Source organism: Eumetopias jubatus, unplaced genomic scaffold, assembly GCF_037043125.1.
Source record: "Eumetopias jubatus isolate StellerSeaLion01/CBP00866 unplaced genomic scaffold, mEumJub1_p1.0 scaffold_3, whole genome shotgun sequence".
NCBI lineage: Eukaryota > Metazoa > Chordata > Mammalia > Carnivora > Otariidae > Eumetopias > Eumetopias jubatus.
Genome location: NW_028274809.1, coordinates 164,657,450 through 164,684,193, shown reverse-complemented (window position 1 = coordinate 164,684,193; position 26,744 = coordinate 164,657,450). Strand labels below are relative to the sequence as shown.

Sequence of the window (26,744 nt, the reverse complement as noted above, 5' to 3'; positions counted from 1 at the left end):
TCTCACACCTTCAAACTCTAGGACTCAAAGTTTCTCATTAAAATTCTATATTAAAAAAAAAAAAGATCAATAGCTCTTTGTGATGGCTGACTTGCTTAACAGATGATGTTTGATCACTTGCCAGGCAAATTACAGTAACTGCGTGTTCTCACCCACAGATGCAGGCGACAACGCATCCCAAGTAAACAGCATTCATCGCTCGGCACAGTAACTACTGTGACCCAGCCTCCCAGCACAATGGCACAGTGATTGTGGCTATGACAGCAAGATCCAGACTAAGAACACAATTAGCATCTATTGCAAGAAAGAATGCTCTACATTGTCCTTTAGCATGGAGGTTTTTAAGAAGAGGGAGGAGAATTATCATGGGGGCAAGCTAACAAAACAACAACGTTAGACCAGCGCCCAAGGCTGTGGCGGAGGAGAAGGGAAGGAAAAGAGCGGAAGCCATGACATCCTACTTCTTCACTATGTGGCCGAAGGATTCTATGAATTGTAACAGGAAGCATTTTTATGGGTGTTGTGGCGCTTGAACTCATGACCCCAAGATCAAGAGTCGCATGCTCTACTGAGCGAGCCAGCCAGGTGCCCCCCAGGAAGCATTCTTACAGAGCATAAAACAAAAGAACCTTCTAAAGGGCAATTTTATCTTTTTCAGTCAATTAATTTAATGGACTTTTCATATGAAGATGTTATTTGAGAGGCTCAGTGATGATTGTAATGACCCTAAAAACAGAGTAAGACAATGTTGCTAATGGAGAAAATGGATAATGGGTGGCTCAGTTGGTTAAGCGACTGCCTTCGGCTCAGGTCATGATCCTGGAGTCCCGGGATCGAGTCCCACATCGGGCTGCCTGCTCAGCGGGGAGTCTGCTTCTCCCTCGGACCCTCCCCCCTCCCGTGCGCTCGCTCTCTCTCTCTCTCTCAAATAAATAAAATCTTTTAAAAAAAAGAGAAAATGGATTATAAAGTTCTGAACAACAGTTACATTTCCCTACCCTCCGCTGCAAAGTTCTACCTGTAAGTCAGGTGCTTCTCAAACTTGGAGGTGGCATGGACTCCGTAACTTTTTGTTCTATTTCAAGCCCTCAAATAGCAAAGCTGGGCCCAAACACCAGGACACACTAAAGGTTTTCATTCCCAAATACCTTAAGTTGGACTGCCTCCCAGAACACTCTTTTCTGCATGCTCTCTCATCCTACTGCAACTTCCTGAATCGAGATGCTCGCCATCTCACACCAGATGAACGCCATCTACTCCTCAACCAACCTGTAGCCACCACCACTGCCCCGGCCAGCCTGCTCTGAACATCACGACCATGGCTGTGTCTGTCCGATACTATTTAAACTGTATTACTCTCCTCCACTGAAGTACCGCAGTGGCTCTTCATGGCACACGGGATCTGGAAGGCACTCGGGATCATCTCGCCAGGACTCCTCCCCACCGCTGGGCCCCCCTGCCCACCTCCGGCATTTCTGGTTTCCTTGCTAACACACTCGGACAGCAAAACCTTCTACGTTGCCTCCCTCCTCTAACAAGCATTTTTTTTTTTTTTAAAGATTTTATTTATTTGACAGAGAGAGACACAGCGGGAGAGGGAACACAAGCAGGGGGAGTGGGAGAGGGAGAAGCAGGCTTCCCGCGGACAGGGAGCCCGATGCGGGGCTCCATCCCAGGACCCTGGGATCACGACCTGAGCCGAAGGCAGACGCTTAACGACTGAGCCACCCAGGCGCCCCTAACAAGCATCTTCTATTGAAATAAATTTGATAAAGTACTAAGGTGTGGACTGGTCCTTCATCTTTCTGCCAAAAGAATGTCTAACGGGCAATTATTTTTGGTACATCTTCAAAACTGCCAGACTTAAAAAGTAAATTACAAATCTGTGAAGCTATTTGTGTACATCATTAAATATAAATGCCCCCCCCAAGAAAAAGTTTAATTTGACAACTGTTCCAGTGATGATAATATCCAGAAAAATCACAAAGGACAGGAAAGGTTTAAGAAAGAATCTAAATTTCTTTAATTCTCCACACTGAAAATTATTAATCAAAAAGTAACAATGACATTCCTTCCATGCCTTGCCTAGATTCACAGCAAACACAGTAAATATTCAAATTTTCGTTGAATATATAGGTCTCTGCATATAATGAAAATCAAATTTAAGAAAGAGTATGACTTAATTTGCATAAAAGGAAAAAGAGAAACTGATCTAATGAGAAGCTCAGTGATAATCCTCAAAGATCGGTACCAAGAGTTCAATAAGGCAGTGCTAGAATACATTCTAGAAACAATCCTTTTCACACTTCCTTCTCCCTACAGAGATAGCCTTCAGTACCTAATACACTGTCTGGCATACAGTAAACAGTCAAAGCTCAGTGTGTTCAAAATCTTGGCCGAGTTCACTAATATCTCCTTACTTCAAACCATTCTACCATTCCTACCTTAACACCTAAATGATTCTGCCCAACTTCTTAAACTTATTAACTATAATTCAATATATACAGTATCTTTGAAGACAAAAGTTAGTTTAGACCTTTCAGCCCAGCTAGATAGAGGCTCCATGAAGAAATATACCTGTAGGAGCACAATTTCTTAATACTTCCTAATAACTATTAAGTTGTTGAACTTTGTGTGTGTGAATCTTCTGGTTTCCAGCTAAATGATTTTATATCACTTATGGCTAGGAGCTATGATTGGGTCACTGTCACATCAAGATTAAACAGGGGTCACTGTCTTAGGATGAGCTCATTCCAGCAACGCTGCGTTGCACAGTTAAAGTGAAGGGCTGTGCCAAGAATACCAGTTGGCAGTAAACCATGCAAGAAGGCAACAAAGCTTCCTCAAATTCTTCAAATGCTACCATTTCTTACAATCAAAGACACTGTTCACAAAACAGCTAAGAGCGTTTCGTGGAATTTCTGTATGTCCTGCTTCCAATGGTGTAGCATCTGAGTTCAAGGTGAAGAAGTCAGTCCTGGAGGGCAGCACTCTTACTCTTTCTACTGGCTTCTAATGGTACAGCCGCATTTCTAATCAGGGTCCTGTGGTCTGAATGTTTGTGTCCCCCAAAATTCATGGTGAAATGCTAACCCCCAAAGAGGAAGGTATTACAGGTGGGGCCTCTGGGAGAAGCTTACATCAAAAGGATAGAACCCTCGTGAATTGGATTAGTGCCATAATTATAGAAGAGGTTCCAAAGAGCTCCTGAGCCCTTTCCAAACATGAGGGCACAACAAGAAGTCCGCAACCTGGCATGGGGACCTCCGAGCCCGACCTCGCCGGCACCTGATTGTGGACGTCCAGCCTCCAGAACTGCCAGCCATAAAACTTCTGCCGTTTATAAGCCGCCTCCTCTGTGGTATTTTGTTATAGCGGCCAGAACAGACTAAGATACAGGAGCAAGTTTCTCTAGAAAACAAGCCCTGATCTTCCCTACTTCTATCCTCTTACCCCCTTTCTCATCTAAGAGTAAGGCTGTAAAAGGCAAAACTGCAACTTGTAGAGACCATGGCTCAGTCTACTTTGCCACATCCTCTTATCTTTCTCTCATGCAAAGCAAATGACCCAGGGTCATCCCTTCAGGAGGCCAGAATGATCCTGGAAGTGTGAAGAAATCAGTCCAAAGCAGCCCTATACATGTTCTACTTCTTCAGTTTTTAATAAGTCTGATGAAAACTCATTAAAAACAAATTTTAGATCTGTTGTATTAAAATTCACAAAACTGCTTTCTAAATAACTCATAATTTTGTATCTCCTTGCTCATGGCTCCTCTCAGCTACCCAAATTTATATTCTCCTTCCTCATTCCCTAACCCAGGATCTTCCTTGAGAAACTGGCCAACAAATATTTAAATCTTCACAGGCAAGATCCTATGGGCACCTGCGCAAAAAAAAAAAAAAGTGAAGTGCTCCAGAATGATGCAGACACCCAACATTTACAGACCACATCCAGAGTCATTCCTTCATTCAAAATTTACCCACAAATATTAAAAAAACCAAAACCCAAAAATATGAAAGGTCAGTCTCCAGTAGTGATGCAAATACCTTTCAAAGACACACACAGCGCATAGTTATTTTCCTGCTTCACAGTCGTTCTGAGAAATCTGGCCCGGATGTTCCCACCTGCTTTTTAAAATTCATTTCTCTATTCATTTGAGCAGGCACCCACCACGGGGCTATAAAGTACCAGATGCTACAGATACGGAGATGAATACAATATGATTATCGCTCTCCTCTCCTTCCCACTCCAGTTCCTAAAGACCAGCTAGCGTGGAAGGCAGGCAAGTCAGATATGCATCTGATGTGATAGAGTAAGTGGAATAAGGCACCATGAAGTACACTCACAAAGTGAAGACGGTGATTCACTTTCCAAGAGAGACCAAAGACTTTACCAGAAGACATTATGTTTAACATGGCTCCTGAAGGTTGAGGAGTTTACCCTGCGGGTACAATGCCATTCCAGGCAGAAATAACTCGGCAGAAGCCATGGAAGACAAAGCAGTGCACATTCAAGGAATGGCGAATGGCCTTGGGACTGAGGCGTAGGCACGTGGGAGAAAAGCCAGGGCTGGTGGGTCGGGAGCAGCAGGTTCTGCACTGTTAGGAGGATGCACTTTAATATTCAATCGGTGTTCTGACTGAGAATGAGAAAGGCGTGGCCAGATGCGTGTTTTGTGAAGATGACATAAATCGTCATATAGATGATGGACAATGTGGGCAGAGTGATGACCAGAGCAGTTAGGATTCACAGGGGAGCCGGTGAGACATCACAAGGTATCAAACTAAAGGATCAGCAGAACACTTGATGAGAACATGTTAACTAAGCCACATCTGAGCTAAAGAGGAGTCACCTGGTGGCCCAATGAATACAGGGAGTGGAGGAAAGGAGGCGGCCATGCTTTCCAAGACACTGATGCCATCCACTAAGACAGGCAACATGAGATAAGCATGCTTAGTGAGAGGAGAAAATGAGCTGCATTTGAGAGAGTTATAGGACATGCCTACGTGCTGGTGCCCACTAAGGAGCTGAGAGTTCGGCAAAGAAGCTAGAGAGGAAGAATTAGGGGCACGTAAACAAGTAGGTGTTAGATGAAGCCACAGGCATGAATGAAATCACCCAAGGAGAGTGTACATAAGGATCAGCAGAACACTTGATGAGAACATGTTAACTAAGCCACATCTGAGCTAAAGAGGAGTCACCTGGTGGCCCAATGAATACAGGGAGTGGAGGAAAGGAGGCGGCCATGCTTTCCAAGACACTGATGCCATCCACTAAGACAGGCAACATGAGATAAGCATGCTTAGTGAGAGGAGAAAATGAGCTGCATTTGAGAGAGTTATAGGACATGCCTACGTGCTGGTGCCCACTAAGGAGCTGAGAGTTCGGCAAAGAAGCTAGAGAGGAAGAATTAGGGGCACGTAAACAAGTAGGTGTTAGATGAAGCCACAGGCATGAATGAAATCACCCAAGGAGAGTGTACATAAGGAACATTTACGAGTGGATAAAGGGAGACTCAGTAACAGAGACTAAGAGAGGTCACCGAGAGAATTCAGAAGCTCAAGGATCAGTAGAGCCCCAAACCACTAAAGGTAACGAAGGCCTGCAACCTGGAAGCAGCAGTTAATATGGGAATTCCTGCAGAGAGGTCCTATAGGATAATGAGTCAGAAAAAGCAACTGGCTGGGCAACGGGGCCACTGATGGGAGCAGGTTCAACAGAGGAGCTAAAGCAGAAATCTGTGTTAAGAGGTCAAGCAGATATCAGATGAGGAAGAAGAAATAACTCTTTCTAGAGAGATCTGCCTATAAAAGTAAGAAGAAATAGGGTTGTATTTTGCAGAGCATGAAACTCAAGGGAGGATAGTTTTAGGATAAGGGAAAAGACGAGCATTATTAATAGAATGAAAACAGAAGAGAACCAGTGGAGAAAACAAGAGTCTACAGAAAAGGGGAATGCACTGACGTGAGGTCCTGGAGATCAGGAGGCAGGGGGCAAAGAGAGAAGGTAGAGGGGACAGCCGTGGGAACAGGGAGGGTTATTTCTTCCTCTGAAACTGGGAGGCAAAGCTAGTGAGAATACAGAGAATGCAACAATGACCTCCTTTATCTGTAAACTAGAAGGCAGTAAGTGTGCTCCCAAGGCAGAGGCTTGAACACAGAACCAGTGTAGTAGTAATGGCCTGGCCCCCACTGGGAGAAGCCCAAGTGATTGCCCAGGTGAGTATGTAACAATAGGTGAGGCTCAAAAATTATTTGAAGATGTTTATGTTTAGATACCGACTGCTAGGTCATCTGCTGCTGGGAAATTTTAGAGATCTTTGGTAGGATCTTGGTAAAGGGAGTTAAATGAAGGGCTAGATGGCTGTATTCACCGCCAGTGAAATCAGAGATCACAGCAACAGGCTAACTAAACACAAGGGTTGACCAGCGTTTTCTGTAAAGGGCCAGACAGTAAGTATTTTAGGCTTTGCTGGCCATACAGTCTCAGCTGTAACTACGGACTCTGCCATCATAGCCATACAGCAGCCCCAGGCAACACATGAATGAATGAATGTGACCATGCTCCAATACAACTTTATTTATATACACTGAGAGTTGAATTTCGTAAAAATTATGGGTCATGAATTTTCATGTTTTCCAACTATTTGAAAACGTGAGCAGCATTCTTATCTCACAGGCCATGCAAGAACAGGCTGAAGGCCAGATACGGCCAGTTTGCCAACCCCTGGGCTAACACACGTACCAGTTTTATAATATTCACTCTGGAGAACACACAGGATTGGAACTGTACTGTAAGGTAAGTCAGGTGTTGCAATATAGCAATGAAGGCCAACAGGGTACTTCTTTACTGCAATTTTTCATAACATATTAAAGATCAACAGAAGATTTTAAGGAGATTGGACTAAGAATCCAGATACCAGAATTCCAGTCTCCATCCTGCCACATGCTAGTTCTCATGTGGAGCAAGTCATGTAACATCTTAGTGTTTGCAGGGTTTCCATGTGAAAACGCATGTTTGTGGGAAGATAATAAGCAAGGCTGTGGCAAGCACAAGACAAAAGTTTGCAGTTTGTGGCATGCATTCACAAACTATAAAGCATTTTTTTTTTTAAAAAAGCCTACTGAAAAGTTATAGCTAGTTGGAGGAAAACCATACTCTAAACCCAGAGGGGAATGTTCTAGAAGCTAACTAGGAGAAAGGAGAGTACAGAAATGTTCTGCCCTTTCACTCCTCCAATTCGCAGGCATTTTAACCTGTCTTCTCAAAATGATGCGCATGCTTTCTACACTACGCCTTCTTATCTAGACAATGTCATAGACTTGATCTTTCCTCAACTCAGTCAGAGGCAAAGTACTAAACCCTGAACATTCCACAATTTGATCAGGGTAGGTCAACAGTGCTCACTTACGTATCCAAAGACTATCTCAGAGGAAGCATATGTCCCAAATGCCACATTTTAAGAAATATGGTTTCTTCAAAACCACAGGCTCCTAAGGTCATGTCTCTGACACTTAAATAATGGTGTTCTTTACCACAGAGTCCTGGAAAGTAAGGCCAGAGGAGGAAAGGGGAGATAAACTTTCAATCCTCTGCTTTTATACCTTCTTTACATAATAGGTGGGCAGGACTCAGTACTAAGCCAAACAACTGGAGGAATTCCATACATGGCCTTTCACTCACACCAGTGACCAAGTGGTCTAAGATCAGGGAAGGGACAGAAGACACCATCTCTTTTAATACCTGCTATTCGCTTATGTGGGAAGGAAGTTTTATCCAGACCACAGCACTTTGACCTAAACCCACACACCACCAGGCAAGAAGATTCTGTTTTCATGAACCATCCTCTCAGCTATAAACTTCCCAGGTGATATTATATTTGTCCATACCTAGAGGTTAGAACCTACAGAAAGGCTTGCACACTGATGTACTCAAATGTTCGCGCTAAACTTAAAGGAATTAAGGAACCTAGGCAAAGACAGTATTTTACTGGTTCACTCTCATAAACTCAGACTGCCCAGATCAGGGCTTCAAGTTCACATTAAGTAAGCACTGCTGACTTGGCCCCAGCTTGAGCAAGCCCCCAGGGGTAGGAACATATGGCCTGCAGCTTATCTGATTCCCTATTTTTATTGGGTAAACTTGATAGCATTAATTTCTCCACCGCTTTCCATGACCCAATGAATATGCACATGGAGCTGGGAAGGCCTACTACTTCTTTGAAACAGGTGTTCTTGGCACTCTCTCCCAGACATACACAAAGTAAAGAAGATTCAACTATTATGCATTTGCCAGTGTATTCACATAAGGAGAGGGGCTACAGAACTAGTAAATGTCCCTAATTGTATTCTTAGTGACTATTTATTCAGAATAAGTTAATTGTAACCGTAAGTATACTTGTTAAATGTCAATATACATAATGTGTTTGTTACACGTTAACACATATTTATGTTCATAAATGTGTTTGTGTTATATGCTAATATGCATATTTATGTGTTTAAATATATATTTATATGGGCGCCTGGGTGACTCAGTTGGTTAAGTGACTGCCTTCGGCTCAGGTCATGATCCCGGAGTCCCAGGATCGAGTCCCGCATCGGGCTCCCTCCTCAGCGAGGAGCCTGCTTCTCCCACTGACCCTCCCCCCGCCCCATGCACTCTCTCTCTCATTCTCGCTCTCTCAAATAAATAAATCTTATATATATATATTTATATAAACACATAGCCCCAGAACACTGTAATACTCAATATGTAAACTTCGGTTGTATTCAAAATGTAAAACTTACAAAACATGACTTACATACCATCTTTAAGAAACATCTAATAAAAGAGGTCATTTACCCATATAAATAGTACCTAGAGCTAATCAAGAAAGTCACTTTCAACATTAGGATTAAGTTTTAAAATATATGAGGTTTAAAAGTAACTAAGGGATTATATACCTGCAATGACTGGCAGATAAATGTTTAATACTTGAATGAGAGTTACAAAGTTTCACCATGAAGGAGTATTATTTAACCACATTTATGCCATAGGGATCTGACTTTTAGAATTATTCTTGATCTTGAATTTAATAGGTCAAACGTTTCCTAGGTAAAGTAAGACTTGCTGGTTCAAGTGTCCAGTTACCATTTAAGCATTAGACTTTTTCTACTTCTCAGAGCTTAACCCGTCCCAAGACCACATGCTGAATGCTCTTCTCTCTGCTCTTCTCTCTCCATGGGTCTTCTCTAACCAGGGCAATGGTCTAAAAACTGAAAAATGAGGGTTGGAAAGGGGATATTCTCTGGACTGTCAGCCAACTTGCTTCCATTTCACTGCTGGTCAAAACAGAAGAAAAGCTGCCAACTCCAAACATAGATGGACCAAATTCAGGGTTGCCCAAGACCGGAGTGAGCTCTGTCTGCAACTGCACAAATGATCAGACTTCCCATCTCTATTTAATTAACAGGGGAGATTAAAAAAACACATCTGACTTCAGCAGTAATTACACTTCAAAGGCATATCTAAAAATGCCCTTTTAGAGAAGCCATTTTTCCTTTAGACCTGACGACTGTGGCTTTAATCAAACGTAAGGACAGTGAAAATGGCCACAAAACGTGAGAAGTCGGCCTCTGCGAAAGTCCTAATTTAACCCGAAAAGAACAAGGGAAAAGAATGACCTAATCATCTGCCAATGATGCGATGTTGTCATGCAGATTCTAGACAGCTGCATCTAATTTGGACGAGAGCCACCGCGCAGGCCATGACAGCCAGCCAGAGTGACTTCCAAGCTCCACATGGCAATAACAAGGTAAGTCAAGGAAGAGGCTACAGTCCAGTTCTAGAAGAAACAGGCTCGATTATCTCATGTCTGAAAACAGTGTGGTTCCTCTTCTGAAAGGATAGACTAGATCACCAATAAGAACCTTCCTGCCCTTGACCATGTCCAGTGTGTTAGAAAATGCAAGCCCAGCAGGCTACTAGAAAGCTCTGTGCACTCCTGAATAGGAAGAGTAATGGAAACAGAATTTGGATATTCCCTCCTCTTCAGTATCTCCTGGGCTAAAATACTTTTCTTCCAATAAGGGACACAATACATGTGCTTATAGCCCTGTGGCAGAAAAGGCCTCTGACCCACTAGTACTGAGAGGTGGTAGAAAGTAAGCATATATAATTAAGAACTTTGAGGTGGACAAAACTATTTTCTTGGCCCTAAAAGTAACCACTGCATGATTTTATTAAAATGCCAGCACATGGGGATGCCTGGGTGGCTCAGTCAGTTAAGGGTCCAACTCTTAATTTTGGCTTAGGTCATGATCCCAGGGTCGGGAGATCAAGCCGTGTCAGGCTCTGCACTGGGCATGGAGCCTGCTTAAGATTCTCTCTCCCTTTCCCCGCCCCCCCAAAATTAATTAATTTAATGCCTGCACATGGAAGAACATTAAAATATATACAAAGGTCTAAAACAAAAATCTCTTTCCCTTCCCCACCCAGATCCACTTTCTCTGAGTTTTGTTTGGGAGCTTGGGGACAATTCTCTAACTACTATGTAACTTTAAGCAGATACACCAACATCACCTTGTTGCCCTCTGCCTCGCTGTCTGATATTGAGCCCGTGCTAAGTCTCTCCTCTCTTCCGCTCCCATCTCCAGACCTCAAGGTTCTGTTTCGACACTGTCAAGGTCTACTGGTTCTCCATTCTGTTGCATAGCTGTGATCGGGACAACTTTAAGGTGAACATCAGATACTAAGCCACATACAGGTGGCATGTCCGTGGCCTCACAGAAGCACTGCCCACCGGGGAGCTGAGTACCGTCAGAGGACCCAGGGAAAAGAAAGGAATTGTCTGGCACCAGATCCCAACCACTGGGCGAAGAACGCCCCAAGCATTGAGAGTCCACCTATTTTCTCATTTCCTCATTCCTGGCCCCTCCTGGGTCACCTCCACAAGCACTCTTTTCCAGATTCTTGGATCTTCTTTCCTTGTACTGCCTCCACCATTAAAATAGGGTGCAGACAGTAAATTTTCTAAATCTTTGCAGAACCAAAACCCCCTTCCATTTGTCTCCACAACCTATGATTTGCCTGGGCATGACATATGGTTTGAAAATACCTTTCCTCAAAACTAAAAAGACAATATTCATTTCCCAGCTAAGCATCTAGCATTCCTTATGAAATGCCTGAAGTCTATTACACTGCAGATAACCTGTTTCTTCAGGGTGTTGTAGGGTTTTAGCCCTGGAAATTCAACCAGGATGTCTAGGTTTAGGTCTTTTCTCATCTACCTTAGTTCATACCAGGGAGTTTTCTTTCTTGAGCTCAAAGAAATTTTCTTCTATTATTTATTCTTCCTTCCTCTCAACTGTCTGTTCCTGCTTCTAGAACTGTTAAAGATTAGAGGTTTGGGATCTGCCCTCCATGTCCCCTAACTTCTCTCATATTGTCTCTTTTTGAGGGGGATTTCCTTTGACAAATATGGGTAAGCAGCTTGGTTCTTAGTCCTGTCCATTCCCGTTCCATACTTCCAACAAATAAAAAATGACTACAAATAATGATTTGACTGCTGCTTTTTCCAGCAATCTGTTCTTGTTTAAAGGTGTATTATTCTCTTAAATCTAAGCACATGGACTTCTCTATTCCCTTAGGTTCTTGTTTCCTACAAAGTCAGCTGATCTGTTTATTTTGTTCATGCTATCAGTTTCCCCAAAAAGCAAATGAGACTTGGTTACTGGTGTGTATTTATGAGCACAGACTATGTTCATCTGAATAAGTAATTGGAATGAGCTTCTTCTGCACCAGTACAGGTATTACCCCTGCAGGCCTCCGACTTAGAAGATGGACAACAGGCACTACTACATAAATGCCTGGATTATTCCATAGGCAAACTTCCCATGAGATGCCTAGATGTGCAGCCACAGAGTGGCTGAGGAAGTCGGGTGGTCTTTATGCTAGGACTGGGATGCTTTACAAGTTCATCTAATAGTCCCCCAAGTCCTGCTCAGTCTACTGTGGACATCACAACTAAAGTTCCCTCAAACTCTGCTTCTCAGTCAGGAGTAGGGATCCCATGCTTAGATGTCTGGATTTTCTTTAAGAATAGGTATTTGGTTTTACCCGGGAGACTAAATGTCCACCTACTTGCCATCATCCTCTTTTAGTGCATGCCAGCGACTCCTACTGCTGAATATCCTTTTACTGATCTAACTTGGCTTATCTAAAATGCCACAGACTGGAAGATCAGACTGCGCATCAGACTGTACATACATACACACGTGCACATGAATACAGACACGCGGATGATGATGACAGTATCTGAATTGCACTCACACTCACACACACACCCTGTTCCTCGAAACACAATTTTATAGCTACAATGAAAAAAAAAAATTAAACTCACAAATAAAAACCGTTAAGAGCTCCAAAACTCAAATGTACGAAACCTGTTACTATGTAAAAGTTTAAAGTTCCATGTATTTTAAGTAATTGAGAAGATCAAAGTTTTATATTTTCCAAGTAAATTAAGTATCATGAAGAGTTTGGCCATATTTTAAACGACCACTTTTCACAAGAAGTCACACAAGAAATACAGGATATTAATGACAGAAGCAGCAGAAAACACTTCCAAGTTTATATAAGTTAAAGAATCCCTTCAAAAACAAAACATGCTCAAGCATAACTTCACTCACATGGCTAAGAATTTCTAAAATCACCATTTCATTCTCTGCGTCTTGCCAGACTTCAAGAAAGGCTAGTAACAATCAACAATTCCATTAGCACTCTGACACTTTCCTGTTCAGGGTCACATCACTCCTTTGCTGAGAACTACCCAAAGGCTTCCAAACCATCTTAAGACAAAGTCCGAAATCCTTAAGCGCCCTGAATACCCCGCATATCTCCCTCATTTCATGGAGAATCCCTGGGCTCCTTTTTTCTCCCTTCACCTCTATTACACTCCCACCACAACGGTCTGCCACTTCCTCTCCCGTCAGGAGTCCCACGCCCGTGTGAGACCTTTCCATACGCTGTTCCCGGAGTCTGGGCCGCTCTCCCGCACCTCTGCGCTCCCCCCCATTAACTCTTAATACAGCCTAACTCTTGCTGACGTCACACACATCCTTGGGAAAGCATTTCCTGGCCATTCAGACTCCTCAGACTCAGGTCCACTAGCACCATCATGCTTGTTTTAAGGGAAAGGAAGAAAAGAAGAACAAGAGCGGCTGTCTGCACGGTGGGTCATACCAGACTGCATGTTCCGAAGGCAAGGCCCCGGGTTCATCTCGCCCCGACCCCTCGTTCCTAGCACTGTGCCTGCATGCAGCAAGCGCTCCATACACTTATTTCACGAGTAAGCACCTGAATCATCTCTCTGATCAAGGCGCAGTGTTTCAGAAAAGGAGAGTCTACAAATTCTTGCCTAAATGGACGCTCTACGTAGAGGTCCCACGAGACAGGTATGAACATCTACCAAAATAAAATTCCACTGCCATAAAAGCCAATTCAACCAATCATTAGAGTACTGTGAAAGCAGTAAACAACTACTGTGGGAGAATATCTGTTTTATTTCCTCCTCCGCCAGGGTAAGAAAATAGCACGTCAATGATACAGATTCATTGTAACAAACGTTACACACTGTCATAAGCTTTGCTTATTTTAATAACTGTCTTGTGGTGGAAATGCAAAATAAAAAAACAAAAAACCACAGAGAAACACATGTAATTGGCAAAAGAAGGGAAAGCAGGAGGGCTGTTCAGGAGTATGCGGTGAACACATTCCCATGTTGCTGGATATAATGGGCTAGAAACCGCAAATTTCCCAGGAGCACAGTCCCTACTGATCTGCCATTTATTGTACTGAACATCATTCCCAGTACTGAAGCAAACACGCTGGAACTATTCTGAACATACGAGGAAAGCAAAGATGTGATGAAAGGCCACAGCCATGACAGTGTGTCTTCAATTTCTAGCACACAAGAATAAGAGCAAATGTCAAGAGACCATGTCTGCAAATTTCAGTATGATTCCAGATTATTCTTCCAATGAGAAAGGGACTCCTTTACAAAGCTTACCTAAAATGAACTGCACAGACTAAGTTTTAATTTTGTGTTCCCAATTTGAGGAAGCACCTCGAGACTGGAAACACGAGCTGATGAAGACAGCATCTTGGGCCAGGGCAAGAGGCTGGACGGGGTCCAGAAGACAGACACTCGAGAAGCTTCCCTAAGGTCTCCATTCAATCTGTGCGGCTTTTAACACATGAAAAGGCCACCTTCAGAGCACTGGATTGACAACTTTCTTTTCCATTGGCTAAATTTAGAGAGGAATACCACATCATAACAACCAAGACAAACACGGGAACTGGTATCATAGGAAGATAAAAGAAAAACTCAATTAAGAAGCAATATCTATTTAGGGCGCCTGGGTGGCTCAGTCAGTTAAGCAACTGCCTTCGGCTCAGGTCATGATCCTGGAGTCCTGGGATCGAGTCCCACATCAGGCTCCCTGCTCAGCGGAGAGTCTGCTTCTCCCTCTGACCCTCCTCCCTCTCATGCGCGCACACGCGCACTCTCTCTCTCATTCTCTCTCAAATAAATAAAATCTTTAAAAAAAAAAAAAGCAACATCTATTTACATGTGCATAGCATATAATAACAGAGGAAATGAAAGATGCTCATAAGGAAACATGACCCAAGATAGTAATTGTGTAAGGCTACACTATTTACGAAGGCTATACCCACACTCCTCAAATGTGACCTGTCCTGATTCAATAGTTATGGATATTCAAGTATCTTCAGGCAAGATAAGCTTCTATTAACTGGCCCCAAATTAACTGAGACACATACCGGGTGTTTCCAATTACTCAGATAAGCTTTTTTTTTTTTTAATCATTATTTGGTTATTTAACATCCCAGCCTCATAACAAGGACTCACCAAAGGTTCTAGATTAGCCTTATTTCAATTTAGGATATCACATGAGTTAATGTTACCCATGGAAGTTCTATCGGTGTTTGTTATTTACAGTCTACAGGGGTTGAGGAAGGGGCGCCTGGGTGGCTCAGTCAGTTAAGCATCTGCCTTCAGCTCAGGTCATGATCCTGGGGTCCTGGGATCGAGCCCCTCATTGGGCTCCCTGCTCAGTGAGGAGTCTGGAGCCTGCTTCTCCCTCTGCCTCCACCCCACCACTGCTCATGTTCTATCTCTAATAAGTCTTTAAAAAATAAAAAATAAGCAAAGTGGTGGGGGAAGTGGGAAGAATAAAAAGCATGTCAGAAATATCGATCTAAGAAGAGAAAGAAGAAAAGGAACAGCTAATGAAGTTGCCTTAAACTTCCTATTCTTAAATAAATTACACTCAAAAACTTTCCAATCTGAGATCCCAACTCTAACAGATGGGTTGATTTATAGCTAGAGAAAACAAACCTCCCCACCCCAAAGAAAAAAATGCTATTAGTTTCCTATAAAGTATAAATAGCCAAACTAAGAGGATTCCCTGTATGTTTTGGTTCAGATTCTGAATAAAGAACTGCACAGTAGGAATGTGTCCACATATTTAGATAGCACTTCACATTTATCAAAGTAATTTTACATTCAACATTGCCTGAAATCTTTCTAATAGCCCTGTGAAATCTGTTAAATGTCCCCACTTACTAGGCAAGACACTAGAAGCAAATGACATGCTTTCTTTTTTTTTCTTAACTAAAAAATAACAAGCTATCACTTCACACCTGTCAGACTGGCTGTTACAAAAAAAAAAAAAAGAAAAAACAAGTGTTGGTGAGGATGTGGAAAAAAGGGAACCCTTGTGCACTAATGGTGGGCATGAAAATTGGTGTAGCTGCTATGGAAAATATCATGGAGCTTCCTCAAAAAATTAAAAATAGAAGTACCATGCAATCTAGCAATTCTACTTCTAGGTTACCCAAAGAAAAAAACACTAATTCAAAAAAATATATGCACCCCTATGTTCACTGCAGCATTATCTGCAATAGTCCAAGACATGGAAGCAATCTAAGCATCCACTGATAGACGGATACAGGAGATATGGTACACACGTGTACACACACACACACACACACACACACACACACAGATGCTACTCAGCAATAAGAAAAGAATGAAATCTTGTCATCTGAGACAACATGGGTGGACCTGGAGGGTATGATGCTAAGTGAAGTAAGACAGAGAAAGACAAATACTGTATGATTTCACTTATGTGTGGAACCTAAAAAGCAAAACGAACAACAAAACAGAAACAGACTCAAATACAGAGAACACACTGCTGGTTGTCAGCAGGAAAGAGAGTGGGGGGATGGGGGAAACAGGTAAGGGGATTAAGAGGCACAAACTTCCAGTTATAAAGTCAGTCAGGGGACAGAGACCTGCTCTTAACCACAGTTAAGACTCACAAAGGCGCTAGTGAGCACTTTGTCTTAAGTACTAAATCAAAATCCCCACCATATTCATTCACTCAACAATTAGCATTCAGTACCGACAATGGGACCGGAACTATTCTAGGCACCGGGAGGGTCAACAGCAGTGAACAAAGCAGACTTAAGTATCTACCTCCAACACTAACATTTTAACGAGCACCACCAAGTAAATTTCTTTTGGCTTGGCTAGTTGGATGCCATTTACAACACCAATGGTCAATTAGTTTCTTTGTCCATGTAAGAAATTTAAATGTACTCAAATTAATAAATCATAAAAAAACCAAACGTTCGGAACTTAAAACATGTTTGAGAATTTATTAAGCATTGGTAATTCAAAAGGAAACTGAGGCACAGGCCCCTATCATCAGATGCTTCATCTACTTGAAAGAAGGCATATACATATTAAAAATTAAGTAAGTAAAAAGATGCTCACAAAACAAGACACTTCCAAATGGGAAATAACATTGTTAGGACCATTTTCAAAGAGAAAAACCAACCAAGATACTCAGTATGTCTAAGATTGCATATTCAAATCAGGGCCCAATGGTTTTTTTGGGGGAAAAAAAAGAGAATATTATTCTAGGCTAATTCTTAATTTTATACCAATAGATTGCAGATTAAGAAGTACTGAAAGGGGGTGCCTAGGTTGCTCAGTCAGTTAAGTGTCTGCCTTCAGCTCAGATCATGATCCCAGAGTCCCGAGATCGAGTCCCACATTGGGCTCCCTGCTCAGCGGGGAGTCTGCTTCTCCCTCTGACCCTCCCCCTTCTCATGCTTTGTCTCTCTCACTCTTTCTCTCTCAAATAAATCATTTTTTTTAAAAAAAGAGGTACTGAAAGATTTAACTTTCAATAATGAGTTATTTTTCTTTGAACGTTACTTTCTGTACATTATCCCAAAAAGCCATTTACATTTTCAAATGTATTAGGAGACCCAATGTTTAAGCCTTCACTATGTCTGCTTTACAAACGTATTTATTGTCTGACAACAACCGCAGAAAATAAATATAAATGTAGAAGAGGCTGAGAAAGCTTAAGTAACTCTCCAGTGTTGACTACTTGATATAGAAGACCTTATAAATTATGAAATTCGGGTATTAAAAGACCATTCTGGAAAAGGGGAAAATAAGTTTTGGGATTTACAATAAAAGTTTCAATTTAATTTTCAATTAAAATATTAATTGACCAAGTCAACTGAGAATTTCGGGGCACTGGATACATATTAGCAGAGAGAGAGAGAGAGAGTGTGTGTGTATACACCTACCTTACACCGAAAGTAACTGTCTTACTGTATCTTAAACACACACATTTAACCAATTTACAAAACTGTAGCTCTGAAGACAAAGCATTTCTTTCAGCAATATCTTTAAAAAGCTCTTAATGATGGTGCTACCTCAATAAATAACGAAACATTCCTTTCTGTGCCTCGTTTTCTTCATAAAAATAAACCTTCAAAGGGTGGGATTTTAATAAGCCTTTTCTCACAACCTCAACAAAATGTGAAGACTTCCCATACATTCTCCCATAATTTACCAAGGTTCGTTACCTAGATCCAGGGTCCCGAGGTTATCAGCTGGAGCGTGAAGACCATCCCCAAGAAGGCAGGCAGCGAGAAGAGAGTCGGGCCGTTCACAAAGTTACAATCCAAATGAACTCAGAATGAGCTCAGGAGCAACTGCACGATTAGGGACAACCTTGGGAGAAATGCTACCCAATGGACCCACGGAAACTGAGGTTTCAGATGTGTTCCCAAGGAAGTTTACTTCTCAAGCAGGGAAGACCGCTAACTTGCAACCAAGAAAACAGTACCGGCCAAGTCCCTAGGGTGCAAGAGGGGCTAAGGAAGGGTGTGAAGGCCCATGGGACAAGAAGGGCTACAGGGTCGCCACTAGACACACTTTGGCCCCTAATTATTACGGCCCTGCCTCCACATGTTCTACAGGGAATTAATCTTTAAGTAATTTTCTTCCCAGAAGCATTAGGGTCAAGAAATAGAAACCAAGTATTTAACCTATTTGCTTTCTAATTAAGGCAGCATCTAATCCGAAGCCCCAGGCTACCAGTGGAGAACACTTTCCCACCCCACGGTTAACAGTGGAGAACACTTCCCTACCCCACGGTTAACAAGTAGGAGAGACTGGAAAAGAAAGACAAAGGGGATGATAATACTACCCTTTCAAAAAATCTAATCTCTCATCAGTCCTTGTCATGCCAGTGGATGGTCTTACGGAAAGGTCTTTACATTCGGGGTGGGGGGAAGGGGGCGGGAGCATTTTGCAACAAAATACAGTAAGATAAGTAAAAACTGACTATTTTAAAGTAAACATGCTTGTGAACAGTAAAACAAGGCTGAAAGCTAATGCTTTGCAGGACGCTGAAAAGCGAGAGATGGCTGGTAAGGAAAGAGTGCAAATACTCCACCCTGTCTTAAAATGTTCAAAGCCAAAACTAAAAATATAACAGCAGTAACTGTGACATTAGATTCAAAAAGAATTAAACAAAAATTCATTTATTTTAGCAACAGCGTCTATAAGATGTCAGGTTCCCTTCTAGCCCGCGTGACCAGCAAAACAAAGTCACTGTCCTTGGGCAATTTCTATTCAATGAAGGACTTGATCTCAAAGAAAATGCTCAATATTTGTTACCTGGAAATGCTGATTAAGAGAGACATGAGATCTACACAAAGTGTTTTATTAGAATTGCTTGAAAGTTCTAAAATACGGAATGCTCACATTATCCAATTAAATATTTATGCTATAATATGAATAAAGTTAAAACCATAATTTCTGGTATCTGTTACTTAGCTGTCATGGACCAAGGCCTCCCTTAATTGGAAGCCAGTAAGAATTCTTTGATACTGAAGACTAAATATGAATTCCTCCCTATTCTCTTACAAAACCACACAGGATTCTTTTGAGGACTCCATACTGTTTCCCACAGTGGCTACACCAGTTTGTATTCCCACCAACAGCACACAAGGGTTCCTTTTTCTGCACATCCTCACCAACACTTGTTTCTTGTGTTTTTGATTTTAGCCATTCTGATGGGTGTGAGGTGATATCTCACTCTAGTTTTAATTTGCATTTCCCTAATGATGAGTCATGTTGAGCACCCTTCCACGTGTCTGCTGGTCAGCCATCCATATGTCTTTGGCAAAATGTTTACTGGGGTCAGTCCTCTGCCCATTTTTAATTGGATTAGTTTCTTTGGTGTTGAGTTGCATAAGTTCTTTATATTTTGGGTATTCACCCCTTACTGGATATGTCATTTGGAGGTATCTTCTCTCATTCAGTAGGCTGCCTTTTTGTTTGGTTGATGGCTTCCTTCACTGTGCAAAAGCTTTTCATTTGGGTGTAGTCCCAACAGGTTATTTTGGCTTTTGTTTCTCTTGCCTGAGGAGACATATCTAGAAAAATGTTTCTATGGCTGATGTCAAAGAAATTACGGCCTAGGTTTTCTTCTAGGATTCTTATAGTTTCAGGTCTCACAGTTAGGCCTTTAATCCATTTTGAGTTTATTTTTATGTATGGTGTAAGAAGGTGGCCCATTTCATTCTTTTGCATGTAGCTGTCCAGTTTTCCCAACACCACTTGTTGAAGAGACTGTCTTTTCTCCATTGTATATTCTTGCCTCCTTTGTCGTAAATTGACCATAAAGCATGGGTTCATTTCTGGGCTCTCTAGTCTGTTCTGTTGATCTATTTTTGTGCCAGTACCGTACTGTTTCAATTACTGTATCTTTGTACTATGTCTTGAATCTGGAATTGTGATACCTCCAGCTTCATTCTTCTTTTTCAAGATTGCTTTGGCTATTCAAGGTCTTCTGTGGTTCCATACAAACTTCAGTTCTAGTTCTGTGAAAAAATTTGATGGAGATTGCAGTATATCTGTAGATTGCTTTGGGTGGTATGGATATTTTTACAACATTGGTTCTGCCAGTCCATGAGCATGGACTATCTTTCTACCTGTTTGTGTCATTTTCAATGTCTTTCATCAAGGTTGTATAGTTTTCAAAGTGTACAGGTCTTCCACTTCCTTGGTTATGTGTTTTCCTAGGTATTTTATAATTATGCCAATTATAAATGGGATTTTCTTCTCTTTCTACTACTTCATTATCAGTGTATAGAAATGCAACAGATTGCTGTATATTAATTTTCTGTCCTGTGACTTTACCGAATTCATTTATCAGTTCTAGTAGTTTTTTGGTAGTGTCTTCAGAGTTTTCTATATATACTATCACGTCATCTACAAATAGTGAAAGTTCTACTTCTTTCTTACCAATTTGGATGCCTTTTATTCTTTGTCTGACTGCTGTGGCTAGGACTTTAAAAATAGAATTTACCCTATGATCCAGTAATTCCAGTAAATACTGGGTATTTACCCAAAAAATATGAAAACACTAATTTGAAAACATATACACACTCCTATGTTTAATGCAGCATTATTTACAAGAGTCAATATATGGAAGCAACCCAAGTGTCCATCTACAAATGAATGGATAAAGAAGATATGGTGTATATACAATGGAATATTATTCAGCCATAAAAGAATTAAATCTTACCATTTGCAGCAACATGGAAAAGGGCCAGAGAGTATAATGCTAAGTGAAATAACTCAGTCAGAGAAAGACAAATACCATATGATTTCACTCATGTGGAATTTAAGAAACAAACAAAAAAAAGAATAAAGAAAAAAAGAGACAGAGCAAGACTCTTAAACAGGGAACTGGTGAATAACAGAAGATGGGAGGGAGGGGTTGTGAAACAGACAAAGGGAATTACGAGTACACTTAACTTGATGAGCCCTGAGAAATGTACAGAATTGTCGAATCACTATATTGTATGCCTGACACTGTTGATTATACTTAAACAAACAATAAAATTAAATGTAAAAACACACACAAGAATGACAGCTAAACTCAGTCTTCTAAACCTGCAAGGAAGATGGAACAGGAAGGAGTCACTATCAGTCCGAGGCGGTCACTTCATTTAGAAATGTAAAATGGATAAACATCAGGTAACAGACTTGGGTTTTGACATTCTCTGCTCCAAAGACCCACAATGGGGGACAAACCAACAAGAACCTGAAATGTTCTAGAACTGGATGTACAGCCTACCACTGAGGGCAGGGAGCTTTACAGTGAAGCAAAAACAGAACGACTGTTTAGGAAAATACTGAGACCCTCAAATCCCTCCCCTCCCCAAGCAGCTGCTCCTCTCCCGCTTTATTCTATTGCTTAAATAAACCGAAATTAAAAGCTACTGGATTTAAGATACCTTACACAAATACGGGTACCTTACAAACACAGGAGGATTAAGTGAGGGTCTGTGTATAAGAAGGTAGACTCAGTGATGGCACGGACTTGCCATCTGTTTGGTCACTGCTGCGTCCCCATTCCCTACAAGGTGCCTAGCACACAGAGTGTACTCAATAGACATGCAGCAGAGGAGTTTCAGAGAGGAATTTTTACAATCTCCAAGAAAACGGATCAATATCATGGATAGAAAACATGACAGAATATAAAAATCTGAACATCATGGGCACCTGGGTGGCTCAGTTGATTAAGTGTCTGCCTTTGGCTCAGGTCATGATCCCAGAGTCCTGGGATCAAGTCCCACTTTGGGCTCCCTGCTCAGCGGGGAGTCTGCTTCTCCCTCTACACCCCCCTCTGCTTGTGATCTCTCTCTCTCTCACACGCACACACACATACTCTGTCTCTCAAATAAATAAATCTTTAAAAAAAAATCTGAACATCAATCCAGGAGATTCAACATCTGACTAAAAGGACTATCTAGAATGAAAGAATAGAGAAAACTGGAAGGCAGGAGGGATTTACAGAGAAAGAATGCAGGATGTTTTGCAGAACTCAAGTTTCCTGGTTAAAATACCCACCAGCACAAAAAATGAAAATGTCATGGACTAGGAATGAAAAGATTCTGAGATTCTATCTAAGAGGTATTTTAGAGAAAGCTCACAGGAATCAGAAATGAGAATGGTACAGGACTTCCATAGCAATCCCAAAGCTGAAATATAATGAAATAATGTCTTCTATACTGTTGGACATGGTTTCCAACCTAGAATTCTATACCTAGCTCAAAGAACAATCAAGACTGAAGATATAATGAAGACATTTTCAGACGCAGGAGGTTCTCAAAGTTTAGCCTCTTTCCTCTCCTGCTCCTGAGAAAAGGCACCAGGAGAATGAATTCCACCCCGAGAGGGAACATAAGGAAAAGGGAGTCTTGGCATCCAGGACACAGGCAGGGCTACACTGAGGAGCAGACAGGAGAATTCCCAGGATGAGGGCAGAGGGAAGGCCCCCCCAAGACAACTGTGCGTGGGTCTGCAAAGAAGGTCAGAGGGCGGCAGGGGATCTGAGGGAGCTACCAGCAGGAACAGTTAACAAAACAAAGGGAAATAAAACCCTTGGTGGGTCTGTACATCTAACTGTACCGAAGTCGGTTCATCTGGAGAGTCGGGGGGTAAATTAATGACAAAAACCAAAACAGCGAGTGTCTTTTCACAATTAACTCTAGGAAAAACAAAAGGTTGGATGAAAAAAAGAAACATAACAATAAAATATGGCATGGCTGAGATACGATTATGTCTATTGTAATCAATAATAATGTATCCCCAAATTGGTAAAAAGCTACATGGGAAGATGTGCAGAGGAAAAAGTGTAAGGGGAAAAGAGTGTTAAAAGAATTAAAACTTCACCATCCAAAGTAAGAAATTGACAACTTAAGCCACAGCCTTATAGGCATAGGAATTTAATGAGATAAACAGCAAAACCAAAACAAATAGCTTTTGTTAAGTAACCACATCTGGGTAATCCAATGGACATGAGAGACGGGGTAGGTATCTGCTATTTTCCTTATAATACCCGTAAGATTAATACTTTCTAAACTATAGACAAATTGCCTTATAAAATAGAAGTTAAATTTCAAAAAAAAATTTCATCCAAAGAACAACCTATTGTAGACAGTGACTTATTATCTCATGAAGGAATTATAGATCTTTGGAACAAAAGCATTTTGTCTCACAGCAAGAGAGGATTTAGATTTAGATACAAATTTTGCAAAACACTAAGGCAGGTTTTGAAAAGCTAGTTCTCTGCTTAAACTCTTACATGAAATTGAAATCCATTACATTATGAATAAAACTACAGCACATCAATGCATGTCCTTAGGACCTCACCATTCTGCTCTAGCCCTTGTCAATGAAGGGAAAATTAGATAATCAGGCACTTAGTCTCAAATCTCAAAAGCAGCCACCGATAAGGATTAATTACATTAAATTCAACAAAGCCTCTATTTTATAAATCAGCCTTGTATGTAAATCTGCCTCGTGTGCAAATGAAGCAGGGGTTACAAACTAAGGTGGGGGAGGCCCCAATCCAACCTACCCCCAGCTCTGTAATACCTACCAGCTAAGAATGGTTTTTATGTTTTTTTTTTTAATGGTTAAAAAACAGAAAAACCAAAAGAATATATTTTGTGACACATGGAAAAAAAAAAATCATGAGAATTCAAATCTCAGTGTCCACAGCTAAAGGTTTATTGGAACACAGCCTTGTTTGTTAATGTTTGCATCTATGGCTGCTTTTTACTGATGGTAGACAATGTGTGGCCTGCAAAGCCTAAAATCCTTGCTATCAGGTCCCTTTCAGAAAAAAATTGTTGACCCCTGAACTAAAGGATTCTAGTTCTGAATTTCATTTGAAATGAAACTGAGCCAAATTCATACATAAAAATGTGCAGAGGGGTGCCTGGGTGTCTCAGTCGGTTAAGCGTCTGCCTTCGGCTCAGGTCGTGATCCCAGGGTCCTGGGATCGAGTCCCACGCATCGGGCTCCCTGCTCGGCGGGAAGCCTGCTTCTCCCTCTCCCACTCCCCCTACTTGTGTTCCCTCTCTTGCTGTGTCTCTGTCAAATAAATAAAATCTTTAAAAAAAAATGTGCACAGAAAGAGTCCTTGAATCAAGAGATGTTTGAAAAAGGAACCTTAGAGACAGTCTACACAACCCTTAAAAAAGTCCAGAGGGATTTAATGGTTTGCTTAGAGTCGGTCAGGTAAATGGGAACAGAATCAAGGCTGGAGTCTGATCTCATGGCTCCTCTCTTAGATAAGCATCTGTAGCCGAAGTTTTAACCCTAATACTACTCCTTAGTTCCTACTCTACCCTTCAACTTCTTACTCAAACACTTAGTTTTAGTTAAAATGTTAATAAAATGTGCCTTTTATTTTGACGTTTCCCAAATATTTAAAACAAATTCCTGCTGATATTTACTTATGACTGTGCCAAAAAAGCAGCACAGAACACTGATGAAGGATAGTCTTTAGGGTCAGGGAGACCCAGCTTCTGGCTCTGCCCCTGGGGTATCGCTCTAGCCCCAATAATCATCTGACCTCTCAACTTCACCTGTTTCTTCCTTAAAAGTGAGTGCGTACCTAACTCACAGGAGTGTGGTTAGACTGAATAAAATGGAGGATGTCAAGAACCGAATGTACTGACGGTCACAGAATTCAGAGCGCAAGAAATGTTACCTATTATACTGTCTCATGTCCCGATTTTGATACCCATCATTATCCCTGAAGAGCCTCACAGGTAGTGTTCTCAAACTTCACTGTATGTCACAATCACACTGGTGAACTTGTGAGTGCAGATACCCTCAGCCCCACTCCCAGTGACTCTGATTATTTAATCTGGAAAAGGCAGATATCTGCATTTCCAAGCTCAAGTGTGATTTGGATACAGGTAGTCCAGGGAATGGAAACAGTGCTCCTAGATAATGGAAAAGATACCGAGAGGTTAAGAGATGAGCAAAAGCCTAAGTGATCACAGCCTTAATTAAATACAAAATGGCAAGGGACAAAGGACCGCTAATGCCTTTGGCTGTTTTTACTTCCAAAACAGTCCTAATTTTTTTTTTTTTTGCCTTAAACTTATGTTGGGCCCCATAAATTAATGTTATATACAATATGAAGATTATTTCCCAGTTTATAAAGGTTAGGATTTCCAGTTATACAACCAATTAAATATTTATGGAACTCAAAAAGGTCAGTACTCAGGTCCCCCTGAAACTCGTTTTCTATCCTGGATTTCAGCCACACCACCTGTTACTGTCCCCAGAGAATTTAAGGCTGAACCATTTTACTTATTGGTATATCTGCAAACAGAAAGGAAAAAAAAACAAAAATAATATGTATTCCAACCTTTCAATACAAACTGAAACAAGCTAAAAATGTGGCTATACACAAGCATGAAACTATATTCTACCTTGAAAAACCCTGATGGGGAATGAGTGTGAAGCAAATCGCATGCAACAGCTGCCCCTTTGGGTAAGGCTTTTCCATTTAAGTGTCAATTCCAAAACCAGCAACAAAAACAGAGCTGACAGTGGCAAGAGTTTCAGAACGTAAATGTACAGGTTCGAGATTACCTTGCTCCAGTCTAAAGCACAGGGAACGCCTTGCTGCTTCCATCTCTGGAGTCGGGTTATCTAGGACGTGTCTACACCACTGCAAAGGGCTCAGGGATTTCTCTGATGATGTGAATGTCTTTGAAGAGCCAACGTATAACCTTAAAAAAAGAAATCTACATTATAGGTATTATATAGGTATATAGAGATGACCTCCCTTCTAGGGAAAACAACATGTATTTCACAGTTTCTATGGAAACAAAACTCACATTGGATTACTTCAAATACCAAAATTATTTTTTAACAGGCAAATACCCCCAAATAAAATGTGATGCTTTCTGTAGCTTGGTGGGAAGGAGGACTTCACAAAACTATGAGAACCTAGGTCTCAGAGTCCGAGATCGGAGGCTTTTGTTATTGAACTAGCCTTGAACAGGCACCGTGATGATCTGACTACCTCACTTGTGCTTGTACAAATGAACGCTTTCATCTCTTTGGTAGCAGAACGCTACATTAACTGGGCTAATTTATGTAAACATGGCATAGCAAACAAGGCCCATTTTATGTGCTTTAAAAAAAAAAGTCTATAAGTAAGTGAAAGGCTATTGATTCTCTCAACCCTTAAATAATCAGATACCCCCCATCTCAAATCTGTACTAAACTTGGTATGTGCTTCTTTCTCACAAAAGCCAAATAGCTTCCAAAGCTAGGTTTTAGGAAAAAATTGCTTTCCAGCACCTATACTATTACATAGTAATGGGTAGAATTCAAAATAACCACCATGAGGCACTTTAAGTTAAAGATTTTCTCTCTGACATATGGTACTAAGGTAAACTACAGAATATTTTCAGTCACAGGGTTATACAAAAAAAGTTAATCTTTTCAGTTGACTAAAAAAAGGAAGAGAAAAAATTATAAT

General features: G+C 41.2%; 1 protein-coding gene across 2 annotated transcripts in view; it reads right to left on the bottom strand.

Annotated features, from left to right (window-relative positions):
- Window positions 1-26,744, bottom strand: part of SLAIN1 (SLAIN family member 1) — a 59,630-nt gene that overhangs the window by 20,123 nt on the left and 12,763 nt on the right. For both annotated transcript variants that reach the window (XM_088021880.1, XM_028106112.1), the window contains exon 2: window positions 25,847-25,986. In XM_088021880.1, the coding sequence (XP_087878006.1) occupies window positions 25,847-25,986 (140 nt within the window). The remainder of the gene's footprint in view (window positions 1-25,846; window positions 25,987-26,744) is intronic.